Raw genomic sequence first — 22263 nt, 5'->3', positions numbered from 1 at the left:
TGTAACGCTGTATCATTCGCGACACAGTCAATTTCCAGATGCACTAATTCTTTTGACATTTCAGTAACAAACTTTAAATTGCTCCTTGAGTTAGGCCGGTCTTCATCATTACTTATTGTAATGTGTTATTTTAGTGCTGCTGTGACATACTACACACTCAGGTGTAATGACTGATTCAACCTTTACTTGAGAAATTATTGAGATGGCCTACAAACATGCAGACAGTAACAGGATTTATTTCAAGAGTATTGCAGCATTTCCAGAGAAAAGAAAAGACAGTCTGGTGATTTTGGCATCCTTTACATGTCTGAGTGACATATTTGCGTCAAGTTAGTTTGTTGGCCCAGTCCTGTTTAATGTTGTGACAGTTTTCAGAGACGAAGCTCAACAAGCAGGTGTTAAACAGTTTATTTCAGCACTTGATTATCAAGATTGAACTCAGGGGCAGAGATTCAACCATTATCCAGAAACTGAGCCGGAGACAGAACAAGATTTTCTCCTGCTGCTTGCTGCCTCAGGTACCCATGGATACATGACGCACGGAGAAACAAACTGGTGGCACACTCTGGCCAACTCACGTCTGCTCAAGAGCACGGATATCCGTCAGACAGATGGCATGTTTAACTGGAATAATGAGGAATATGACGAGGATCAGAGAAGGCAGATGGAGGATGAATACTGATGTTTTACTGTGTTTATAGTCCACGACTATGGTGGCGCATTTTAAAGCTGTAATGACGTATTGAGCAAACCCTTGGCATGCCCACAATGACAATGTCGGTCTCAAAGGTGAAGTGTGCGATTTTATCAGCTCATTCTGAAGCTGCCTTTCTATAACAGGCATTGTATTTCATTCTACTCACAATACCACAGCAGCAAAGACTGCAATTGTGTGGGGCCAATGGAAATTGCTAGAGTGAATTGATTTAAAAAAACAAAAAACAAAACAATAAATAAAAAATTGTGCTCCAGTTTTTTTTTTTTTTTTTAAATGACCTTGTTTTTGGAAGCTTGAGCATTTCATTGAGGAACTCTCAAAATGAATGGGTTCCTTTTAATATTTGTTACCAGCTGGTGGTGCTACACGAGAGGTGATCACAAAGGGCAGTCATTCCCTGGGAGACCATCACTGTCAGCATGAAATGAATGAAAACGTTTTAATTCATCCAGTCACTGCTGTACTCTCTCAGTCTGGACGGACCGTCATCCCTCTCACAGGCACGCCGTCCATCTCCCTAAACATTACAAACTGGGCACAAATAAACGACTGCATCAGATGCAAACATTTGTATTTTGGATGCATTTTATGTGAGAACAACAAAGGAAGCTACTGCAATAGAAACAAGAGGGGGAAGAGCAGAGTGACATGATCATTTTTCTTTATGATCAAATGAAAGTAGAGGACAACTCCTAGAGGCCGCCCACTATCTGTGTCAGCAGCAGCTGCACTCGTGGAGCTGCAGGGCGGCGTGGCTGGATGTGGGTGGGTAATGGCTGATATTATTCATATTTTCCAGCTTATCTGCTCACATCGTGCCACTGCCGTCTACAGGAGCGGTGTGCTTAATGGGAGCTCACCCTGTTTAATGACCACAGATGGCGGATCTCTAACAATAATAGAGAGCCATCACCTTCACAAAAGACCTCCCCGCATGCACACAGCTCATTTTCTCAAGCAGTTATAAATACTAACGAGGAAAACACTGCGAAAAGGTCAGCTCACAAACTCACGAAGCTTATCATTATGTTACAGATGCATTCAAATCAGCCCTGGATACATTTCAGCAATTTGTAAGTCAGACCAAATGGACTGGACATACCATGGCATTTGAGAAAGGCCATTTAGATCTACAAGGAGCCGGGCGTTTTCATTTTTAGCACACTTCTCATGAGCGGACATGATCTTGGATGGAGATTTAAAAGATTGACAGTGAGAGAAATGGAACGAGATGACAAGCTTTGGGGAGGAAGGTGAGGCAGAGATTGATTGATTTTGGCAGGAGCTCAAATAACACATGACCAATCCAGGGATTCAAAGCGCCGGGTTGGAGGTGGTGCGACAGCCGCCGAAAGAAACAAGTCTACATGTCCCTTATTTGCCTCCATCTTTCCCTGAATATCTTCTTCAAAACTTTCCCAAACAATTCCTTGGAAGGGTGGCGCAGCAGTGACACAGCAGTTTGTCGCTGCCGCACTACGGCACCAATAAAAAATGCTCACACTAAGTGGTGGATACAGAAACGAGCAGCACCTGCACAGGTTTCATACAGTTATGAAATGTTCCTCAGTCGTATAAACAGTATTGGATTCATGCAAATTATATTTTGCAATGCACACACACGATCTGTTGAAATGAGAAAAGTTACATGCTTTTTCTTTAAAACCCTTTAGTGAATACAGATTACAGATGAGTGTCATAGCAAGTGCAGCAAGATTTGGATTTTCGCACTAAATGAGTCAGCATTAACGGACACACTTGGCAAAGATGTCTTCCATCTTTGAAACCTTCATTAGAAAACAACAAGAATGACAGTGTTCATGCTGAATGTGTCACAAATCCATAAATAGACACAAGCACAGTGTAATAAGCCTGGAGAGCCGTCCAGAGTCAGGGAACCAACAAGGTACAACAATCATAAAACACAGTACAATAATGTAACACACGAAGGAGACAGTAGATTTTCACAGACAGAGAAACAACTGAAACAACACAGTGCTTCATCTGAGGAGATTTTTTAAAGAAAGCTGCACTGCAACATATTATTTTCTAGGAGTGTTCATCTTGCAATGAAGCCGAGAAACAGATACTTATTGTACCAGTATTTCAAGTTGATTTGATTTCCGGTTGGAGACGTTTTGTTTGCGGGAATTGAAGGATATCTAATCCATCCACCAACACATCTTTTACACCTGCTTTATCCAAACTGGGGCAGAAATTCAAAAGATAGGCTGAACCACAAACAGGTGCCAGTCGCACAAAGACAACCACCTACTTCTTCGCTAGAGACACTTTACCACCACAAATGAACATAACAAGCATGTCACTGGATTGTGAGAAGAAAGTGGAATACCTACTGTTAAATCAAAATGTTGATCTTCATTGCTCTTTTTTATAGATACCTACAAATGGTTGCTTCAAATAGTTCTCTTGATAAAGCAGGTGGAGAAGATGGATGGATGTGGAGATTTTAGCAAATAAGCTAAAAAATTTATAATCTTTTTTCAATTGGATTTGTATGAGGCACTTATTCTCATCATTGTATATGATCAGAAATGTGAAGCTGGCATGTCGTCAGCGTGGAGAAAAAGGCAGACGCTGGGAACAACTTGGAAAACAACGAGCATTTCACCCACCTAATATAAAAAAATAATATTTTTATGATTTCACATCGGTGTCAGACAAGTCTTTAAAAATGGAAACAATAGCCACTGCATTGTTTTCTTCTATAGACTCCACAAAACAAGATATTTTAAATGTGCAGACCCTGAAGTTCTTATCTACTGCTGCTTCCAATGGAATAGTTTGATTAATGTGTGAAACTGATGTCACGAGACCAAAGTGAACAAATGAACTAACCTGTGAAATGAAGCAGAAGAGTAGAAAGTTGTTCAGATGGAATGAACGTTTTCTTTTCTCATCGAGTCTGACTTTGAAGGGAGGAATGACAACGTAAAGCCATGAAGACATCCTAAATATAGCCTGCACTTACAGTGATATTGATTTTCGTTGGCAGTTTTATTTTAGGTGGATGAAATGTGTCTCGCTGTTTTCATGTCCTTAGACATCTTTAGGCTGCTTCACCAAAAAGAAGGCATGACAACCCCCCCCCCATCTTCTAAATGTAATACACATTCTCGATTAGTACCTCATACAACTCCAGCTCAGATAATCCAAACTGTGACTTCATTGACTGTTCGGCAGACTTTTGTAACTGCAATGTCGCTATCTGTTAGCATTTATCTCAGAACGTACAACTTGCTGTACAACGTTTACATTAAACTCTAAATGTTAGAAGTGAGCCATCTCAATATTTAAATATATTTCAAGTATGTTGGTTTGTAATGCTGAATAATTTATGAGTTACAGCACCCACACAAGTGAGTCGTCTGAGTGCAAAGCAAAACTTGCCAGTACCGTGATGAGTGCACACCACCAATAACTTCTACTTGCATACGATGCAATTCCGGTCACAATACGTTATTTTAGGCCCTTGAGTTGAGAATTTCCTCTGTTTACACGAGGGCAAAGTTTGTCAGTAGCCCTAAACAGCCATCTCATCACCTAAGCAGTCCGGGAGACTCTCTGCATTCAGCACATTCAGGAGTCGAGCCACTCCGTCAGCCGCGCCTCCCTCCCCCTGACCCCAGCTGTCCCGGTCATCGCTCTCATCCGTGTTCGATTCGTACTCGGACCCGATCCCAGACTCCCTGAAACGAAGCAACTCCAGGGCTCCCAGGACTTGTTCCCCCAGCAGCGAGCTTTCGTCCGGGACTCCGTCGCTGGGCGTCTCTCCGATGTCCTGGCCGTGGTCCTGATTCTCCGGCCCCCGCGAGGAGAAGCGGAAGCACTCGAGCCGAACTCCGCTGCCACTGACCCCCAGAGGGATGGTGTCGGAGCCCGTGGTGCTCGGAGAGCAGGGCCCCGGCAGAGCGGAGACCCAGGCACTGTCACTAATCTGGAGCTGGGACTGAGCCGCTGTGGATGACGGGGTGAGCGGTTCACAGAACATGCTGGGGGGCTTGGCACGGAAAGTGATCTCCAGAAGACTGTCCTGGGAGCCCACTGAGGACCAGAAAAAATAAAGATGAAAAGAAAGACTCAGTGAGGGCTCATAAAGGATGACACAAAGCAGAGGAGAAATGTTGGCTATCACACTGAAACAGAGATCCAGATCATAAAAGAAAAAAGTCTCAGCAAAGCAGATGAAATTACATGGAGGGGGATGATGTCAGTGCTGACAGGATTTGATAATTCATGACTTTATGGCAGCGTATTGCCATTGGCTGGTTGCAGGGAGAGCAGAACACACAGCAGAATCCTCTGAGGGAGCTGCCAGGAGATAATTAATTGCCCACCAGAAGTGGATGAGAAAAAGGAACCATAACAACAGGAAGAAAGGCAAGAAAGAACTTATTAGGGAAAGAGATCAAGGGAAAACCGGGTGATCTTGTGACAGAAATCAGCAGGGGAAGAAAGCATGGAAGAAGAGGAAGATTAAAGGCAACCAAACATCTTAAAATATAAACTGTAAATGAGAGAGGAAACTGAATTGTTCGAAAAAAAAATAAAAGGAAAACAGAGCCGATTTCCACTCACTTGATGTTAACTGGCCAGCAGCTTTGAGCTCGAGCTCTTGAATCTGTTTGACTAGCAGTGAAATGTGTTGCAGCAGGTCCGTGTTCTGCTGCAGCAGCCTCTGCACTCGAGCCTGGGCTTCAGTCCGAGCACACACCTCCACCGACAGCTGCTCCTGCAGCACGTGCACCTGAAAACACCAACACATACGTGTCATTCGCAACGCACGAAAACAGGCTGCCGGGAGGAAACGCGGTGTGCACTCTATGAACTATTACTCCTGTGTTTAGACGCACAAGCTCAATGCCAAATAAGTTGGAACATAGTGTGAGAAGCAAATAAGAACAGGGTGTAATGAAAATTTCATGAACTCAGAAAAGAACAGACTGCAAATCAGCTCATAAAAGTAGTCTATGCTAAAAATTCTCCAAGTATAAGTTTAGTACAGCTAAATAATTGTAAGTTTTTTTTACCTGGAAAGGAAACTTTGACTAAAGAATTTACATTATGATTTTTGTCATTGTCGATGTTTGGTGATGTGAGTCCAGTTTTCAGGTCTTTCGAGTGGCGTTCTTCACAATACTACCTCTGGTCTGAGATGCCAAGTATACGATTCTGATCTTGCTCTGTTAAGAATCATCCGGACTTAACAACATTTTACATTTATGCAATAAATATTTGGAACCAGTTTCCCGAAATCTGCAGTGAGAATGTGACAGTTCTGTTTCCTTGCAGCCTTTCAGTAAAGCGATCACTCATTTTCAACTGCACAATATTTTTGACTCTAACATTGCACTTACTTTTCCTTTTTTAAAATTGAACATTTTTTGTTTTATTCTTTTCTGGTTTAATGATGCTTTCACATGTTTGTCTTTCCTTGTTTTACTCTAACTTCCTCTCGTTATTCTGCAGTTATTTGAATTGATTCCATTTGCAGAAATGTGCTTCATAAATAAAGCTGCCTTCCTTCTTGTTTCAGTTTGTTGTTGCAAAATGTCCTCAGGGAGATTCATATCAACGGATGTGACGACTTCTGCTCTTTTTATTGAGAGAGTTTTAATGCAGTTATAATTGAGCATCTGGTCGCTTTTAAATTGGTGTTTAAAGATGCACAATGTAAAGTACATTGAAAAAACACTAAGACATTGACAAAGCTTCAAATGTTATTCTGTGTCAGATAGTCAGTACCAATTATCTACATCCTGTCTTGTTAGATGTGTAATTTCTTTGTACTGTAGCTTTATACAGACAAACCTTGTGTGCAATGCTACTTGTATTTTTGTCATGAAAGAGAAGCAAAGGCCAACATTTTAGATGTGGCTCCAAATTAAAAAAAGAAAAACCCTCTGTACCTGTGCAGAAGCCGCCAGAGCCTGCTGTTCCTGCTGCTGCAGCTGTTTCTGCAGGAGATGGACCTGGTGCTCTGCAGAGCAGGACGCCTCTGCTGCAGACTGACCGGACACTGACGCCCCCAGGATCGGAGAGCCCAGCAGGAGGGATGGACTACCAGAGACCTGCAGGACAGACGACGGTCACAGCGTGACGCAGTGTTCCTGCGAGTCTGCACAGATTTAGATCTGCCAAGAAGGAGAATCCACCTCCCAGAGTTTGACACAACTCCAGACAACACTGCATCAACACAAACCATTTCCGACTCCCAAGAAAGTGGGAAATATAAAACAACCATATCTCTGAACTTCACACACATTGTCGGGTGTCGTACTTTATGGCAGAGCCACTTGGTGGTGCAGTGGACTGCCAAATATATGAGCCAAATCAGCCACAAATACACTGATTAAATCAAAATATTAATGCCTGTCTGTGTGGAGTTTGCATGTTTTCCTTAAAAATTTGAATCTTATATTGTGATACCAAATGTGTGAATGTGAGCGATCCTCTGTGTTCTTGCTGCCAGTACGTATCAAGGGTGATGACCCAGCTTTTTGGCCGCTGTCAGCATGAAAACGCTTTAACAAAAAGCACTCTCTCTGGCACACAAAGAAGTGATCAAACTATAACTCTATTTGCAGTTTTTAGCGTATTTTTTACATCCTTGAAATACAATCACAGCTTAGCCAAAAGGTGAGGAAGCTCCACTGCTAAAACAAGTTCCTGGTTCGTTTCTAAATGACTGTGTGTTCACATACTTTCTTGTTGGTGAATAGTGTGTCAATGCAGGACAGTTCAGTTGAAAACATTCAAAGCAAAAAACAAAGCTAACCCCCCCCCCCCAAAAAAAAACCATATCTAATATATTTCCATTATTAAAAGAAGACAACCAAAGAGCACATGTGGCAGTGGGAGGGCTGCACAGCAGACGGGGAAAAATGAAAAGTATAGGGTAAGATAACCAACAATCCTCACCGACAGAGTAACAGTGGAAAGAAAAATAGATGAAAGCCTGCGTGTGCGGTGAAATATGTCTAGAGTAGTGGTTTAAAGCTGACAGTCTCTCTCTGCTCTGCCTGTCTGAGTTCCACAGGGAGGAAAATACGAAGAGACACCGCAATGAGTCGGTGTGCTCTTACCCTGACAGAGAAGGCAATGCATGGGTTCTTGGATTTCATCACTACTTGAAGTTCAGGGGCTTATGGAGGGATTTCAGAGACGAACCCATATAATAATGTCATTTTCGGGGATGTGTGCAGTTGTACAGGGAAGGCTTCATGGACTGAGGGGGAAAAGAATCAATACAATATCTTCCATGTTGTATTGCACATATTCATTCAATATCTGAAATCCCTGACCAGCATAAAGCAATGGTTATTACAACGCCTTCACTTTCTTAAAACTGCTGTGATCAAAGATTTGATGTTACTGTATGTTTTAGTGATTGAGCTCTACTGCAACTAGCCTAGGAAGAACTTCATCTTTGATTTTGAGGACTTGGTGCTCGTTTTTACCGATGTTTTCATCATTTTTTTCTGCCTTTGAACCAACCGATGATGAAATTATTCTTCCGTAATGATTCAAGCATCAGTCCCTTCACAGATTACACATCTTGTGTGTTCCATAGTTTATGTGAATGCAACAAAACTCCCTGTAAGTGGACGGGTGATATGAGTGCGTGACATTGCCTGTCTCTCTGATGGTCCAGGGTGTACCCTGCCCTTGTCCGTAGTGATCTAGCATCAGCTTCAGTCCCTCGCAATCCTGAGTTGAACATTAAAAACGGATAGATATGCTATAATATATTTCACCACATTGAAATGCGACACTAATTCACAAATTCTCTTTGGATCTTTCTGTTCTGGCAAAGTTATATTTAATTAAACTGTCCAATAAGTAGCCTAAAGTAGATCAAATGTTCTGAAATAGCTTCCATGACCTTGTCAGTCATGATGACATATGACAGGAAAGTGTGGCAGGACCTTTGTGTTCGAGTCACGATCACGTTGCACCAGATGGCATGACAATCTGACAACTGCAGACAAGTTATGTGAAAAGATCACAGCCTCGTTGTGTGGAGCAAAAAGGAAAAGCTAAACTATTGGATGCTGCACAACATTGTGGTAGAATGTAAAAGTGCCATGGCATTTGTTTAAATTGCCACAGATTGGAAAGAGAAATGTAAAAGGATTATATAGGACTGTTTCAAACTGAAACACCACATCCAACTTGCTTTATGCCTCCCGCTCCCCCTCCCCCTCCCTTCACCTGAACCTCTTTCACCAGGACACCGATAAAGAACATTAGTTCACTCATTCATAGATAATGTCAAGTGACAAGCCACTTACAACATGGTAAAGTTCATTCCAGCAATTTCATTGGTTCAAATGTTGTTCAGTCGTGATTAATATTAGTAAAGCTTTTTTCCTGCTAATTAACATAAAACTACAGTATGTAATGCGAGTTTCAGCATATAAGATATCTATTCAACCCCATCCAATGATCTACTATTTAACATCCACTACAAATAATTAGTATCATTATACCTTCTGTCGAATGTGAGAAAAACTGCTTGTGAACGGAGAAGTTAGGCTACAGCAGCTTTATATTTAATGATTTTAGAAAAAGATAAATGACTGAGACATAGTCTTACACAGAGCGTAACGTTAGTGTTTTTGTTTATTTATGCATTTTTATGATTCACTATTTAATTACCACCAGATCCCATTCAGATCAAAAGCCCACTGCAGGAAGCTCAATAGATACAACTGAAGAGGACTCAAATATTTGCAGTTGTTTTCATAATATGCACAATGCTTATTATTACAATTTCAGTAACAGTTAGAAAATGAAGAGTTATTTCATCACAGACTCGACTTTTGTCCGTCTTTGATATATTTGATCTAAATCCACTGATGAAGGAGTCATGCTGTATTATGTCCCCGTTTATGTACAAACAAAAAACAGAACAGAATCATTTAATCTGATTGTACAGATGACGCTTAAATGAAGATTCAATAAGTCCATCTTTAATTGGATATATAGCTTGACCCTATGGACTGCAGCCGGGCTGCATGACTCAGTTTACTGTACGTTTGCGCCCTACAGTAGGAAGAGCTGCAATGAAGGACATGACTCAACTGTCGGGTCTGAGATGGACGATCAATACAGTGGCGTTTTCTCTGTCAATAAAACCTGACGGTTCAGTCCTGGTGACCTTCAAATCCCTCTCAGGAGTGAGACAAAGTGCTTTGTGGTCTCAACATAGGACAAGCTGCTGTTTGATTGCGGCAGAATGAATAATGGAGATATATGTGACTAATTCCTGTGTTCTCGGGGTAACCGAGCAATTAGGAGTAATAACCACTCAATCCAGAAGAATTAACTCCTCGCCAGAACAACGCTGAGTAATAAAGCTCAACTGTCCCTCGGAGACTCGGTGGGAAAGTGTGAAGACAGCTGTTTGTCCGACGTCACAGGATCAGCAGACCCGTGTGGGGGAAAAAAACTAAACAAAACAACAAACAAACGCACACAAACCTCACTGTGGTTGATCAATAAGCCATGTAATCTCATCAATATTAAAACTCCCACATGAAGCATTTCGGTGCGAACGAGCCTTAAAGACACGTTGTTGCTCAAGTAAACTACTCGCGCCTCAGAGCTGCTTATTCATCTTCAGTTTTTTATGAGGCCAAAACCTCCAGCGCACCTTCTGAGAGCATCACAAAATGCCAAATGAAAAAGATACTTCGGCTTTACTGCAGAAACACATGCTCTGTGAAAATATATCCTGTTTATCTGCAGCACAGGAAGGTTCGTCATTCCCACTGATTGGTGAAGGAATCAATCAATCAACCCAATTGTTCTGGACAATTTATCAGAACAGTGAATTTGAGCCTGGAGAGACGACTATACATCAAATGAATATTTGTCTTATCTGCACTGCTGTCATTTATAGGTTTCATGCTTGAAATTTAAATTAGGAGCATATATAGTTGTGTGAATAAAAAATAAATAAATAAAAATACTACAATAACTGCATGCACAGCCCACAGCGTGATGAATTGTATGTTTTCTCAATCTTTTTTCCTTCATCTGTTCAAATATTTATACTGTTAAAAATTGCTGTTTGCCATTTCTTTTAGAGCCACACACACTTCTGCCAGCCTCTTTTGCTTCACTAAAGATTAATGAACACACCATTTCAAGGGGAGCATTGATGTGTTCTGAGTGATGCAGCCCACAGTCGTGCCATTATTTAATTCATTCAGTAATTTGAATTATTGATTTAATCCTACGGGTCCTCCTTTCTGACTTTTTGGTTTTCTGCCGTTTCTCCTCAATTTCTGTATTTTGTTCATCTGAATTCTGGCCTGTTCTCAGCAGGTATGACGTGATATTGAAATAATGGAGGGAAATATGATCTGTTGTCAACACAAAGCAGTGCAGCAGAGTCGAAACATGTTGAATGGACAGTGCATGGTCGCTTGCAATATGTGTAATTGAAATTTGAAATATTTAATGGAGCCCTAATCCTGAATATAAATTAAGTTCCAAAAAGGCTCCATTATTAACAATGGAACAAACAATGCAACATAGACGACAGCCCCAATTGTTGAATACAGACTGGCAGGCTGGAATATCTCTATGATGAAATTAAATCAACTTGAATAACATAGTGACATCAACACAGTTGTTTTATGCATCTTAAGAGAACTCCTGCCAGATACACAGAGTCAGGTACCTTTTGGTGTTTTATCACCAAATCAAATTTGTAGTTATATTTTAACAGGAACGAAAGGAAAGCCAAGAAAAATGTTGATCTTCTTCTCATACAACTTTGATGATAACCTCACGATGGCAGACTTCTTGAAAATTCTCAGATGCAGATCATTACAAATACATTCGACGGTTGTTTAGTTAAATTGTGGAACAGAGTTTTGTAACTGGCAACAACTAAACCCCCGAGTTGAGTCCAGGCACAAATTCTCTGTAGAATTGGCATGTTTGTGTATTATGTACACAGTCACAGTCGATAATGATGAATATTTCTGTAACAAGACACTTCACCCATCATCATGTGTATCTGTAAGAATACTTTTTACAACAGGAGAGTGTTAAATTATAGACATATGCAACACACATCCAGTATCCTGACATGAATCATTTCTCAGTGTTGGGTGACCCAGCTAATGTCAATCTGCCTTCTTTAACCTGTTATCAGTTGTGTGATGACGAGTGGACACTGCCAATCAAAATGTAAATACTTGAGGGACAAGTGGAGCGAAGAAAGAAAGACTGGGAAGAGGAATGATATAGTTGTCATAGAAACAAAAACCCACATGCAGCATGTCTTTCTCTCAGCGCAGAAGTGCCTAATCCCGGCATCCTGGCACACAGAAGCACTGGCCTCTACATTATGGAGCACCGTGACAAATGAATTAAAACTGATGTGGAAATTGAGCTGGCAATGGCCATTTTGTCTGATTCTTCCACTGTAATATTTGTTTCGGTAAAATCTGACAACTTTAACCATGTTAAGGGCCTCAAAAAAATGTCATTCTCTTCATCAAATCAGACAGGAATAACGATGCATGAGAACTGGAACAAACTGAGCGGATGTGTGTTGAGCTTATTCAATCAAAATGAATGCATTTGGTAGTTTCCACATTAAAATGCATGTTAAATAACTGTCATTGATTTGAGGGTGAACATGGTTATTTGACCTTCTCCCCGGCAGATTTAAAGTCAATTTATTTTTATTACTGTGACAGTACATCAATAAAAATAAGGGAGGAATCGACCTTTATCTCTTGACACTAAATAGTCAAATGCAGGGCTAATAAAACCTCCCATATACTGGTGAGAAAACAGGAGGGCTTGTTGTGTGTGATTTTGTAATAGGAGCTCAGTACCTTCCCATTGTCGCTGACGGCCTCGTCCTTTTTGCTTTTCTCCAGGTCAGACGACGAGACGCACTCTATGCTCTCTTCTGTAGTGGCTTCAAGGTCCGTCTCCTCCGACAACGCAAACCTCTTCTTTACTGTGGAGAGACCAGATGCATGGGAAGAGACTTTCGTCCTGCTTTTACTCTGAGCTGCACAGTTTGCAACATGTCTAGAGGCGGTGAGCAGAGAGCTGGCGGAGGCCCACAAAAGGCCAGGCCTTTGATAGATGGCTCACCCGCTGCAATAAAACCACTTTTGAAGCTTCAATGTGGCCAACTGTCAATAAATAGAAAAATAAAAAAAAGCTAGCGAGGATAATGACATCCCTTCCCCGAGAGGTGTGTTCGGTTGCCACGGTTTGTCTTTGCGGGTCCTGAAGGGCCATTTGTGCAGGAAAGAAAGCGACAGAGAAGAAAGATGAAGACCCGGGGAGTGTGCGTGTTCTCGTGACAATCAGCGCGTTTGTGTGTAACAGAAGGGCAAAGGGATGGAAACAGACAGAGGGGGTTGGGCACAGGTTTGGTGGATGCCATTTACTGTGAGCCATTGTGTGGTTGTGAATCACCTGGTGCTGCCTCCAGCTCCTCCGCCTTCCCTTCTTCGTCCTCCTGCTCATCGCTTTTTGTCTGCAGGGTCAGCTGGTGGCATACATCAAAAGCCTGACCCACCGTTCGCACAATCCTCATGGCCTGAGACTGTGAGGGAAGAATCAGAGGAATAAAAAGAAGAGTGTGTGTGTGTGTGTGTGTGTGTGTGTGTGTGTGTGTGTGTGTGTGTGTGTGTGTGTGTGTGTGTGTGTGTGTGTGTTGGAGGTTTGGACAGCATGTGCAGAAGCAGTGGCAGGAGCACAGGCAGAGTGGATGAAAAAAAATGAAGGTACACAGCAGGGGAAGGAACAAGGCTGGAACAAAAGCGCATTATGAAAGTGCGTCTGCAAGCGATAGCACATCAGTAACAAGACCCAAGATGGGAGCTCGGATGGAGAGAGGGGCAGGATGGGAGACTAAAATGATGACAAAGGGAAACGGGGCGAGAAAGACACCAAATTAAAAATGCTAAGATATTGCCGGTGCATCTACTATCCTGTCTTTGTTTATCATCTACTGTCGCTGTGGTGTACTGGTCTGTTTCAGGAGCAGATACAGTGAAGTATTGTCGGAAGCTCAATCACCCATTTGAAGGACAGGATTAAAATAATCCCTATTTAATTGGCCAATTTAAGCTTTTCTTAGAAAAACAAAATCATGCACGTCCTTCTTTTCTCACAAGAGTGACATTTTCCAGCAAAGGGGAAGTTGTGTATTTGGAAATACTTGCAATAGAATATATCTCAGCACCTTAATCCACTCTTAAACTTTATAGATGGTCAGGTGTGGCTCCGTAAGTAGAACGGGCTGCTTTTCAATCCCTCATCATGTGTAAATGTGTCTTTGAGCATATAACTGGAGCCCAAAGATTTGATGTGTGAATGTGACGAGCAGTGAAAGTACCTCAAAACTGCTGTAGTTGTTCTCATAGCAAAAAAATAAACCAAAACAAAATGTAACTGACTTTATAATCTGGATGAACTTTCATTCAAAGCTCGTAATATAATGAGACAAGAAAAATAAATGAAATAAAAAATGAGATAGTAGGAGTAGAAAGTACAAATATTTGTGAAAAATGTGTAAAAGTAAAAAGTAATCAGAAAACACATTTTCTCAAGTAAAAGTAAAATCTACTCAAGTATATTACAGTGCAAATTTTTTGTTACACTTCACCTCAGGTATTTGTCCTTGTGCATTCTCATGAGTGATTAGAAATGGAAAATCTCACGTTTTGGGAGGAAATCAATTGATGTTGAGTCCGACTGGGATCAATGGCTTTGTCCTCACATTAGAGGAAACTAATCTCGAGGTGCAGCGTTTGTGCGGAATACAAACAGGATTTGTCATGAATGAAATTAAATTTAATTCTTGCTCATCCTGAAATTTGTGTGTCAGTGTTTCTTAGGCTGAGCACACAGCACAGGAAAATTCAATGTGGCCTTTGAGAAATAAACACTTCCCCGATCGATTTCAAGGTAGTTTTTTTTCCCCCCTCTTGCAATATGCTCACCCACAGTCCAGTGAGCGTATACTAAATCCTGCGGAATTAAACCTCATCCACCATGCCCTTCGAAGGTTATGTTTTTCATATTGAACATTGCCAAAAGCCGTGTCAAAAAAAAGAAAAAAGTATTGCCATCTACCTCAGGAGGACCGTCTTGCCTCAAGGCAATCTGTCAACATGTCAAAATACCTCATGCTTAAAAGAGGAGTTCGATGAAGCAAAAAAAAAAAAAAAAAAAAAAAAAAAGAGAAGAAAATAATACATCAGGAAAAAAAAAAAAAAAGTATTCCAGAGTGGAAATTGATTATGTTGGTTCATCAGTGAGGAATTTAATTTAATTTGTGAATTGTGGAGTTAAACTGCAGCTCTCCCAGGGCCAAGCACAAACGGCTGTGCTGATGCAGCGGGCCGACATCCGAAGTCTCGCTGCGCTACGACATGCCGTGATGAAAATAAATCAAATCTCCTCTTATCAGCGGGTCCATCTCCTCCTACTCAGCACACATGCACGTCTGAAACGCCCAGATAAGGCCGCGCAGACCCCAGGGAGGCAGAGCGGCACCACTGGTTGTGTCCTCGACAATGTGACGGGTGTTTCGTTCAGCAGAGGCAACAATCATCGAGGAGTGTGAAGTGAAAAAAGCCCCTCTTTATTTATTTATTTTTTCTCCTTGTCTTCTACGTTGATTAGTATTCGGCTTCACTAAGTCTTTCTGGTATCCATGGTGAAAGGATGGGAGTCAATCTTAGTGCTGCTCCACCTCCGTTGTCGAGGGAAAATTGGATTTGCTTGATAAGTAGACGTGTGGACAAGAATGGGTTTCATTTTGAATTTTAAATTAGACCGGAGGAGTCTGAAGATGGATTTAATTGGTCCTATGAGCGTTCCAAAAGGACTAGAAATGAGACAGCAGGTATAGATATGACCAGAAGCTGCATAGTTTGGAGCTCATGACGTTAAATAAAAAGAGATTAAGCAGTTACGGTACTTTCAAATTGTTTACATCCCATTCAACAGGTTTCAGTTAGGGAGCTTGGATTTATGCACACAAAAGAAAAAATGTGGAAAAAAAGACATTTTAAAACCAAGTAATGGAGTCACAATGTGAACAAAAGACAAAAGACAAGAAACACGAGTTGCAGCAGTGAAAATTGGATGAAAAACCTCTTCTGGAGTTTTATATCACAATGAACATGTGAACTCCAAAATTTGATAATAGACTGGAAAATGAAAACCAAGGTGTTTGGATGATTGCGTTTATGACGTGGACGTCAGACGCACTTGTTACAGTTATGTTTACGCCCGGTTGTGAGATTCTTATGATCATGTCAGCACATCTCTAATAAAGTCCAAACCATTAACATTTTTGACAGCAAAATGTCAGCCTGTTTCACTCATGCTGGATAAACGACTGAAAAACATCTTGAACCAATACAAGATGATGTTTTATTAATAATATTATTTTTCTATACGCCACAGTCATTATTAACCTGTTATTTACCGTTTTTCTTATTTATGTTAAGTGATTTCAACATGGATTGACAGGCTATTAAACCGTGACGAGGAGTGAGGTCTGTATTAAGGTTGTTGCTCAGATTGTTGATATGAGGAATGCTGCGGCGCTCAATAGAAAGACAGTAAGAGTAACTTATGTGACGACAACAGCATGCATGAAAAAACACAAAACAACGATGCTTCTTCAGACACAGAAATCTTTCAGGGCAAGAGATCTCACACCAACATATTGACAGGAAATCCCCTCTATATAAAAAAATTAAGCAGTTTAAGTCCAGCGCTGCTTGATTTATGTAATAATCTGGTGTAAAAGGCTGGTGTAATGCTTTTTTAAGAACATCAGGATGGATATTTTTATCAGTGTTGATGCAATTGAAGGGCGCATAACATCCAGCGATGTGTGTGTTGAATTAATTCCTCATTTGGAAAGAAGAGGATAGATTAGACGCCTCAATCAGTGATTCTCAAACGTACCACCTGAGAAAATGTTGAGCACTGAGTGCAAGAATCAGATGTAGAAGGCTGATAAAGACAAAAACAAATAAAATTGTCATGCTTTCGATTTTTTTTTCCGACATTTTGTAGCATTTTGATTTGAGATAGTTTCAAATTAACTAATTAAAAAAAAAAAATCTATAACTTGCCAATAGAAGGAGCTGACTTACCACTGGTGGTTTGAGAATTGATGAACTAAATCATCCCCAGTGTGTTAAAAGTTAAGACATACCTTCCTCTTAGACTTGAACACATTGCAGCGGAAGAGGTTGGTCTGTCCATCTCTCGCGATGTAACTGAAAATCTTTAGGTCCTGTGCGTCATGTGAGACATAAAAGATCCTGAAGGTGAAAAACACCCCCCCCCCCCAGAAAATCAGGCTTAGAGGATATCAGAATCAGAATTAAACTAACTCTTGAGGGTCTTATACACAAACTGAACACAGGTGTAACAGATTCCCACGGATGTTTTTTTGCTGCCATGTTTTTCTTTTTTTTTTTTACACTTTACAAGCTCTTCAGATCTCTGCTGGTAAAAAAAAAAAACCCATCTCAGTGATCCCCCGAGAGCATTTAGCTGAGCAGCAAAGTATTGACGCAGAAGTTAGGAAGCTTCTGCTTGAATGATTCACGTCAACAAAAGTGTCAAACAGACAATCTGGTTACATCGTCAGGTCTGACGTTAAAACAGAGAAGGTGCCAGAGGTTTGAACGCAGCACGTCATCAAGAGGACTCACCTGTAAATGGGATCCTGTGTCACCAAGATGGCGTTTTCATCCCACGACCATCCTTTTCTCTGGTTAAAACAAACACAGTGCACGCACAGACGTGTGTTTTTACAAGATGAATCATGTCATCCGAAGTGTTACAACAATTCTTAAAGACTGACCTTCTTCTTTTTGCGCAGAATGACTTTGACGAAGTCAGTCGACACAACGATGTTGACCTTCTTCTTCTTTATGTTCTTCAGCTTGAATTCATACTGCGGGCAGCAAAGGAGACAAATTCACATTCAAGCAGTTATCAAAGTAATTTGTTGACTATGCTGCATGGTGTGACTAGCATTAAACGTAACAAGTCCCACTGAGATGGAGCTCTTTAAACAAGATTAATGAAATATCGGGGGGGGGGGGGGGGGGGGGGGGAGTTGGGATTATGCAGACGGGGGATATTTTTACATGTGTTCTTCTCAGGGGAAATCTGAGATTGAGTAAACATAGAGAAATCGTCAGTTTCTGTTTCTGGGAGCTGTTTAAGCTTTCAAAGACAGACTTCCCACAGGGACGCAGACAAGTCTGGGACACTTTCATCCCTCTCCATGATTAATACTGGAGCCCGCTGCACGGCTTCCACTGCAGGCTCAGGCTCCAAATACCAGGGCTGGAAGATCTGAGAACAGCCAGGATTTATATGAAATGCCACACTTGCGCTTTGAAAATTCAAAAGTCCAACATCACATGATTAATTGATCAGATGAAGTCTTCTTGCCACCATCCAGTCTCCATGACAGACGGGATTATTCTTTGTTATCTTTTCTTCGATTTGTCTTACAAAATATATATAACACCCCAAAGCTTGCTTTTACGTTCAGCAGCCGCCTTCTTGCTTTTTTTTTTTTTTTTCCTTCTTCTTTTAATTGGATTTTCATCGTTATCAGTGCAGGTTAAAAGAAAAATCCAGAGCTGTTGGTCTATCCAAGTGTGTCATCTGTGTCCTTGAGATCTGTTCTCATCTCGTGGATTTAAACTGGAGTGTGGATTCTTGGGTGAAGGACGCAGATGTCTCAGATGCGTGTGCGCTCTCCCAGCGAATGCAGCGCCACATAAATTGGGAGAAGAGAACCATCCATCTCTTTGCACACGCTGATGCCGGATAGTGATGAAGTGGAATGTAGGAAGTGTTTGCATCTCATTTTCAAACTAATTCACACCAACACCGCCGCCGAGCAGACGAAGGCTACATGTTGAGCCAGCTCACCTCCACTCTTATCTCTAAACCCCCCCCTGAGTACTTTAAGGACATGTCACGCATCTGATTATTTGGAGTCAGTCTTCCTGAGAAGCAGAGGGTCTTAATTACTCTGCCATTATGCATCTCGCCCGCCATGTCTCTTGCAGACTTGTTTTCATGTTATTAACCTCTAATCGCGTCCACATTCACTATCATGCTGTTTGGTCTCTTAATCTATTTTTCTTTTTAGTCTTTATTATCTCATTTTCATTAGTTCTGCATTAATACCTCAGAGAAAAGCATTTTACCAATCCTGTCTACAGATAATGAACAGAAATAAACGATATTCAAACTATACAGACAAGTTCATAATAATAATGCCTGGGTTTTCAGGACAGTCAAAAACGCTTTACATTGCATTATTCATTCCCTCCATACTGGATGGTGATAAACTACGTATGTAGCCACAGCTGCCCTGGGGCAGACTGACGGGAGCGGGGCTGCCAACCTGCGCCATCTCCACGCCCAACCACTCACTCTCACACGGCTTTCACCCAGGCACTTTGGGGTTCAGTGTCTTGCCCAAGGACACTTTGTCATGTAGGCAGGCAGAGATAGGAATCGAACCTGCAACCTTCCGATTGGGAGACGACCTCTACCAACCAAGCCGTATCTAGCTCAAAAGGACCATTTCTTCCTGATGAATATCAAACCTGCCATCCTTACTGATTTATAATCATCCACTCATTCACGACAAAGACTAATAACAGGTTTCTCAGATGTGCAACTTGAAACAAACACAAAAACAAAAGTCACACCAGTCACCTTACAGTATGTATACCAATATGAATAGCTTCACTATTTGTATATCATAGAAAAAACACAAAAGCAGCCAACCCATGTTATTTATTGCTGGATCAAGGGTCTCGCTGAATTTTCAACCGTATATAACTATATCAGAGATGTGTGCACGAATCCTTTGCAGTGGAAATCAATGTTAAGCTGCAAACATGAAGCTACTAAAAAGGCAGCCATTGACAGTGTTATACTGCTGTTCATTCATAACTCATTGGCGGAGGGCAAACCAACAAACAACACTGTAATTTCATCAACTGGCCAGGATCTAACCCCATCCATTGCTCAAGTTTGAGGATTGCTGAAACAACGTCAGAGAGCTGAGAGCCGGGGCGAGGGAGGGAAGGATACACACACTTGGAGTTTGCAAAAACTGGACTTGAAGTTTAGTCTTACCTAAATGTGTTCAATATATTTTTTACCAAATATAAACCAATGGAATAGACCGTTTTATGATTTTGGTCTTCCAGGAAACACTTCCACTGCACTGATTTGTTTTATTAGAAAATATTCAGATAATTTGATTTACAGCCCAGAAACCTTGTTTGAGTGCTCAGGCACAACTTGAACATTCGTGTTTGAGCACAGATGAAAAAATGTGCCCGGCACATTTTTAGGCATCAAGGTCTTCATCCTTTTGAAAACCTTGTGGACTGTGTGGGTTTGAGCTGCTGCACTGAATACGCTTCACCTCAATCCCGCAGGCAAACGTAAGGAAAAAAAAAAAAAAAAAACGCAACAAAATCCTGAAAACATTGTACAGAAAGAAGGATTAAAAAAATAAATAAAAGCAGCAACATTAAGTGTGTGCCAGTACAATCAAATAGCCATTATCCTGCACTGCATGCAAGTGCTAAGGATTAAGTCTTTCCTGGATGTCACTGGGGATGTGTCCGACCTCAGAGTGACACAATAACTTGGTAGCTAGATTAGATCTCACAGCTGACAAGCGGCTAAATCCTTCGCTCTCTGTGCTCGTGTGTCACTCTGCAGTGACGAGGCGGCACAGTGTCTGCAGTGGCCTCGCGTGTTCTAAACAGAGGAACACAGAAGAGGTGTGGTGTTCCCAACAGCATCACAAGTAAACCTGCTTTGGGTAGCTCTCCCTCAGATAAACAAAAACCAAGCTGCAGTATGAATCCTGCCATGATTCAAACCGCTCCTGACAGCTCATGAACAGTGTGCTGCTTCACCCAGACAGGTGATGCATGTATAGCGAGGCTGCTGAGGGTACAATGGATCCGGTGAACTCTCTGTGTGTGTGTGTGTGTGTGTGTGAGCCACAAGATGAAGTATAAAAACACAAGCTAGTGAGAGATGTGTAATGACACAGTACATCAATCGCTGCCTCACAGTAGCTGCGTTTATGTGGGTATTGTGGGGTCAAGTTCAGTGTCTGGTTCAGGGAGGTGTCACATTCAATCATCTTACCCGGATTCTCCTCATTGCAGCAACTATCTCCATGCGGCTGCCAGGACGACCCACTTCCAAACTGCCGATATACTGCAGAATGAAGGAGAGAGGTTTAAATATTGGCCGTTTAAATGATGGAATGAGTCCGATTACTGGAGGGAGTGCTGTTTGTTCCAGCTGTTCCTGCTTTGGAAGCTGTTTTTTTTTTTTTGTTGTAAGTTTCTAAACAGCTTTGGAAATATAAGGATATCCTCACACTTAAATTACCAACAATACGCATTTATTTCTAAGTGAATTGCAAATACTAGTAGTAACTTGAAATAATCTGTCACTGTCAAGGACGTTGAAACTTTAATGAACTGAAATGGAACTGCTTGTCAGATAAAGTTAGACGTGATATAATGTTGAGAAAAATCTTGATGGGGACTTCTTTTTCGTTTTCATGCATAAAGACCAATAGTAAAACTTCAACAGACGAGAATGAAGAAATGTCATTAGATCACTCTGTTGTTTGAGGTTGACAAATCATTAACTTACATATCAATTGAAGTTGCATTCTTTTTAGCCTAAAGACGCTGCATAAACCAATATAAACAATGAAGTTTCTCTGGAGGTTACTAATCCTCACACCAGTGTTGGACACACTATACATTGGATCTTTAAGCCCGGAATGTTTCTCCACACAAAGTATCTGTTGCGGTCCTCACCTTCGCCTCGAAACACACCCCATGGTTGAAGACCTCCTCGTTGTGCATGGGGATCCTCAAGTCGTGCGAATCGTCCACTAAATTGTACTTGGTTACTCCTGGCATCGCTTTTTGACGACAGCACCAGCCGCTCCTCCCGGTTTTCACGCTTGTTCCACGGCAGCGCTGTAGAGACCTGCAGGTTTGCGCATCTCCTCCTCCGGCGCCTTCTCCTCCAACAGGCGCGTCACTCCGGAGGTCATACGGCTCGAGACGCTGCGGACGCGGCTGATTGATGATCTGATGAGGCTCAATTAGGTGGAGGATCTTTGTGTGTGTGTGTGTGTGTGTGTGTGTGTGTGTGTGTGTGTGTGTGTGTGTGTGTGTGTGTGTGTGTGTGTGTGTGTGTGTGTGTGCGTGTGCGTGTGCACCAACAGACCTGCAGACCGGTCCAATCGGAGGCACGACGGGGGAGCAGTGCGCGCTGCCGCCGCCGCCGGTGTCCCGATGAGGCGCGGATCTCAACACATCATTGTTTTCCCCCCTCAGTTATCGGACTGTGAGCTCAGTGTTCAGAGGCAGCGGGTGCTTGATAAACACTGGATGTGAAATCTTTGAGGA

The 22263-nt window shown here is 41.7% G+C and overlaps 1 protein-coding gene across 1 annotated transcript; it reads right to left on the bottom strand.

The window, feature by feature from the left end:
* Positions 1-4262: 4262 nt before the first annotated feature.
* LOC308111913 (carboxyl-terminal PDZ ligand of neuronal nitric oxide synthase protein-like) lies at positions 4263-21768 on the bottom strand (the record flags this gene model as incomplete). Its single annotated transcript, XM_080467043.1, has 10 exons — positions 4263-4783; positions 5318-5486; positions 6649-6810; positions 12604-12731; positions 13202-13331; positions 16971-17079; positions 17476-17534; positions 17628-17720; positions 20975-21046; positions 21664-21768. 10 exons carry the CDS (start codon positions 21766-21768, stop codon positions 4263-4265), a joined length of 1548 nt encoding a protein of 515 aa, XP_080323169.1.
* Positions 21769-22263: the final 495 nt, after the last annotated feature.

The sequence above is a fragment of the Lipophrys pholis genome, assembly GCF_963383615.2.
Source record: "Lipophrys pholis genome assembly, chromosome: 1".
In the NCBI taxonomy this organism is placed as follows: Eukaryota; Metazoa; Chordata; class Actinopteri; order Blenniiformes; family Blenniidae; genus Lipophrys; species Lipophrys pholis.
This window is presented reverse-complemented; position numbering and strand designations above follow the sequence as displayed.